This window comes from Montipora capricornis, chromosome 3 (assembly GCF_036669925.1).
Source record: "Montipora capricornis isolate CH-2021 chromosome 3, ASM3666992v2, whole genome shotgun sequence".
Lineage (NCBI taxonomy): Eukaryota > Metazoa > Cnidaria > Anthozoa > Scleractinia > Acroporidae > Montipora > Montipora capricornis.
In genome coordinates this window covers 74,333,949-74,338,948 of record NC_090885.1, presented here as the reverse complement: position 1 = coordinate 74,338,948, position 5,000 = coordinate 74,333,949, and the positions used below count along the sequence as shown (strand labels likewise).

Here is a 5,000-nt window from a genome sequence, read left to right as displayed (position 1 = left end):
GGAAGGTATTTCCCATACAGAAAACCTGACAACGATCCATTGTACATCAACGCCAAATCCAATCACCCACCTTCTATAATTAGGCAAATTCCAACATCCATAGGCACTAGAGTATCGAGTTTGTCCTGCGACCAAGACGAGTTCGATAAAACCTCGCAGTTGTACAACCATGCCCTGAAATCCAGCGGGTACAAAGAACGAATCCATTATGTTGCAAATCAAAATCAAAACCAAGGAAGAGCAAAATCCAGAATCAGGTCAAGAAAAATCATATGGTTTAACCCACCATACAGCCAGAATGTTCGAACCAACATCGCTAAATCATTCCTTTGCCTGATAAACATTTCCCAAAGTCACACAAGCTCCACAAAATATTCAATAGAAACAACCTCAAGGTCAGCTACAGCTGCACTACAAACTTGGCTCACATAATCAAAAGCCACAATCGGAAGATCCTGAATGAGTGCAACGAGACCTCCAGTGAGAAGAAATGCAATTGTAGAAACAAGAACCTTTACCCAATTGACGGTGCGTGCCTAACCAGCAACATTATCTACCAAGCTACTGTCACAACAACTTCCGGTAACTCAAGATCCTACATTGGCATGACGGAAAACGAATTCAAAACACGGTACAACAACCACAAGCTTTCTTTCAATGACAAAAAACACTCACATGACACTGTACTTTCCAAGCACATCTGGGACTTAAAGGACAAAAACATCGACTACGCAATCAACTGGCGCATCATAAAAAGAGCAAAAGCATACAAAGGCAACCCTCCTCGCTGCAACCTGTGTTTATCTGAAAAGCTTTGCATCTTGAGCGCAAAAAACGCCTTTCTCTTGAACAAGAAATCTGAGCTGGTAACGAAATGACGCCATGAAAACAAGTTTTTCACGACAACCAATCCCCGGAAGCGTCGCTACAACCGTTCCTAAATTTGAACACTTATATATGACATCTTCTCGTAGACAACGATCAATCTGATGATCGCATTCAGCGTGAAACTCGAGTAACTAGTAACACTTTCCTTCTTACATTTGTATATACATTTGTATATACATTTGTATTTACATTTGTATATATACATATATATACATAATATATATATATAAATATTTTAAGAGGAAAAAAGGACGCAACTATAATATATATATATATATATATATAAATGTGGAGGTCGATTCAGCATTGGCGTAAAGTGCTCAATGCTGTGGTAGCAGAGCTAGGTATACATAAATTGAAGGATTAAAGAGGACGCATCGATTCTCTGTTACTCTGAGTTTCGCGCCTAAGCGCTCGTCAGACAGAACTTTATTCAACTAAGAACATACCTGCTTATATACAAATATACTAATATACTAATATACTTATATACTAAATATACTAATTTGTATATAAGAAGGTATGATCTTAGTTGAATAAAGTTCTGCCTGACGAGCGCTTAGGCGCGAAACTCAGAGTAACAGAGAATCGATGCGTCCTCTTTAATCTTTCAATTTATGTATATATATATATATATAACTTTCCGATATATATATATGACTTCACAGAAGTTTAGGTTTCACGAGTAACCATCGATGGTGATGGAGTTTGATTTGAACTCTAAAAAACTGCTTTTTAGCAATCTCGAGTATCTTACCTTTGGGAAGACCAGCGACAACGACAGCTCTGATGAAATGGGTTATAATCATCTTTATAGCAGCTTGGAGATGGGGCAAGTCACAGCCCTGACATGTATCTTTTATGGCTAAGACAACTGCAGTGTTGTCTTTGCGACCACACTGGGAAATCCTGGAGAGCAAGCACCCATTTAAGTTGACTACCCTCATCTTGTACCTCTTTAACCTTTCTTCATTAGAAGCTAAGGCTGACGCATAGGGCTTGCGAAGCTTTTCTGAATTGGAAGCATTAGAGTACATAACAGTTAAGTCATTCACTCTAATAAACTCTGGGTCTACTCTTAAAGACTCTTCCGTATCCTTCATTAGTTTGTTTACTTTATCATCTTCTCGCACAGTTTCTTCCCATTGGGCATATGTTTCTGGAAATTCTGCGCGACAGAATCTTCCTACAGATTGTGAGAAGTCCAGATCATCTTCCTTCTTGCTCTTTCCGTAAAGATACCTGCCTTTAAAGGAGCATTTTCTGGCACGGGATACACCATAAAGATTCCCCACTCTAAAATCAGGATCTCTGGAATTGCAACAAAATCCATGTAGGACTGCAAGGGTAAAATGATCCATGTAGTGGGCCCCAACTGCTCGAAATAAAGGTGACACTTGGGGACTAGAATGACCTGAAAAAAGAGTTGAAAACAGGACAAGGCTCCAATGAAAATGACGTTAAAAAAGTAATTTAATTTATTCAAACCAGCTAAGCATCAAACTATGTCTTTTATTGGCTACTTAATGTCACGTGATGTAAAATCACAGGACAGGTAGAGCACAATAACTCATGTCTGCATAGACATCATCTTAATTATAAACTCGGTTTGCAGAGTCATAGTGACAATAACATTAAAAAGAAAATCTGAGCTAGTGGTTTTTGCAATCTAGTATTCACTTTTTTTGGACAATTTCTCAGCCATGGACAATATTAGCTGACATACAAGTCACCAGAAGGGGTTTATTTACTCAATTATATTATATCAAGCATGTACATCATTATTACAAAAAAGTAAAGTTGTCCCTTTTCCCTTTATCTCTTGTCCCATAGACCCTCCTTCACTTATATTTTGTTGATAAGATTACTAACGAGTGAGCAAGGCCCTTTCTCATTCCCAGGGGGAAAGGGGGGGGGGGGGTGTTCAGTCTCAAAAGGTCTACAGCAGGAGCTTTAGTGGTACCTTTTAGGGAACTGAGCCGAAAAATGGTGACAGGAGACATTTGACAATTAACTGGAATGATTCCAAGTTCGAGTGAGGCCTAATACTACTGTGAAGTTTTTTATATCCATTTTATTCCTTCAGAGATCAACCCTAGTATTGGAATTGGGCCCACGCAAGGACAGAGAAAAACTCTGACCAGGGTGGGATTTGAACCCACGACTTTCGGATTTTGATCACCGTTGCTCTATCGATTGAGCTACAAGGCCAGAACGGGAGCAGCCCATGGGTATGTCAGATGTTATTCACAAGGACAAATTTGGCTTGGCCCCAAGCCTAATTTAGATAATCGTTAGTTGTTGTCCTTCAGTAGCATATTGATAGTAATGATTCCAAGTTCGAATGAGGCCTAACACTACTGTGAAATTTTTATACCGAATTTGTCCTTGTGAATAACATCTCACATACCCACGGACTGCTCCCGTTCTGGCCCCAGTTATTCAAACGATGGATAGCGCAATCCGCCAGATAAATCACTATCCACTGGATAACTCAATTGGTTTTGCTAGTGTTTATCCGCTGGATAGTGATTTATCCGGTGGATAGCGCTATCCATCTTTTGAACAACTGGGGCCTGACCTTGAAGCTGAGTCAGTAGTCTAGAGCAACGGTGATCAAATCCGATGGTCATGGGTTCAAATCCCACCCTGGTCAGAGTTTTTCTCTGTCCTTGTGTGGGCCCAATTCCAATACTAGGGTTGATCTCTGATGGAATAATTGGGCATTAAAAACTTCACAGTAGTGTTAGGCCTCACTCGAACTTGGCATCATTACTATCAACATGCTACTGAAGGACAACAACTAATGATTATCTAAATTAGGCTTGGGCCGAGCCAAATTTGTCCTTGTGAGTAGTAACATCTCACATACCCACAGCCTGCTCCCATTCTGCCCTTGTCGCTCAGTCGGTAGAGCAACAGTGATCAAATCCGAAGGTCAAGGGTTCAAATCCCACCCTGGTCAGAGTTTTTCTCTGTCCTTGTGTGGGCCCAATTCCAATACTAAGGTTGATCTCTGATGGAATAATTGGGCATAAAAAACTTCACAGTAGTGTTAGGCCTCACTCGAACTTGGAATCATTTCTATCAATATGCTACTGAAGGACAACAACTAACGATTATAACAATCAACTAATTTTAAATTTTGCCTAATTCAAAAAAGTGAAAAAATTTGCATACCACGCCCACAAGACAGGATCTTGGTACCTCTTTTCAAAATCTACGACGAGCATCCGTCATTTTTATATGGGAGCCCCCCTCCCCCCCCCCAGGTTTTCATTGTCCATTGTTTCCCTATGGAAATGATTTAAAAAGTCAATGAATTTTTGTTTTTAGTTAGTGTATTACAGTAATTAACCTTTCAGAGACAAGTGGGTCGTTGAGTATAATAATTTTATTATTAAGTATACATCTACATAAAATGATGATAGATTAAATAAGCACTCATGTATTAATGGCTTTAAAGAAACAGAGAGCTGAAGCAACAATGACATTGACCAGAATGCCAGAAAATAATAAGAAGTACACTGGGCAGAGAAAAATGGCTAAGATGTTGTTTTCCTTAGACGGCAAAGATCCATCCCTAATATCAAGTTGGGGCTGATAGGGGAAGCTTTGGAGCAGACTGGTTTCAGCAAAATTGCATACCTTGAAAAAATGAAAAGCACACTGTCAGATCTTTCTCTTGATCCTTAATTAAACCAATACGTGGAGAGATGAGAGATCTCCCTGTCTGTCTTGGTCGGCAAAAAGTATCAGCACATTCTCTCTCCATTTGTCCAGTCAGTTCATTAAAAGTTGGCTCATCAGGAAGGATGATAGCAAAGTCAATCCCCTGACGATGTTTTAAATCTTTCAAGGAATGTAGAAAGTCCTCCTGTATTTCTCTGTCCTTGATGAATAAGTTAATGAAATCAGAGAACAGAGTATCATGGCCAATTTTTCTCCAATTTTGCCCAATGTCCTCAAGAGTTGCTGGCATATCCTTAATGATGTATTGTTTCGGCACAAGGACCAATGGGGTGTTATCTGAAGTCTTGAATAAATAGTATTGATGATCTAGTTGCTCAGTGCCATAATACTTTCTGTAGTATTGCAGAATGACCTGTCTA

At 39.5% G+C, this 5,000-nt stretch overlaps 1 protein-coding gene across 1 annotated transcript in view; it reads right to left on the bottom strand.

The window, feature by feature from the left end:
• Window positions 1–5,000, bottom strand: part of LOC138044042 (uncharacterized) — a 20,487-nt gene that overhangs the window by 14,534 nt on the left and 953 nt on the right. Inside the window, exons 1-2 of the mRNA XM_068890635.1 lie at window positions 4,537–5,000; window positions 1,646–2,302 (exon numbers count right to left, since the gene is read on the bottom strand). The exon at window positions 4,537–5,000 is cut by the window's right edge and continues 953 nt beyond it. Coding sequence (XP_068746736.1) covers window positions 1,646–2,302; window positions 4,537–5,000 — 1,121 coding nt within the window. The remainder of the gene's footprint in view (window positions 1–1,645; window positions 2,303–4,536) is intronic.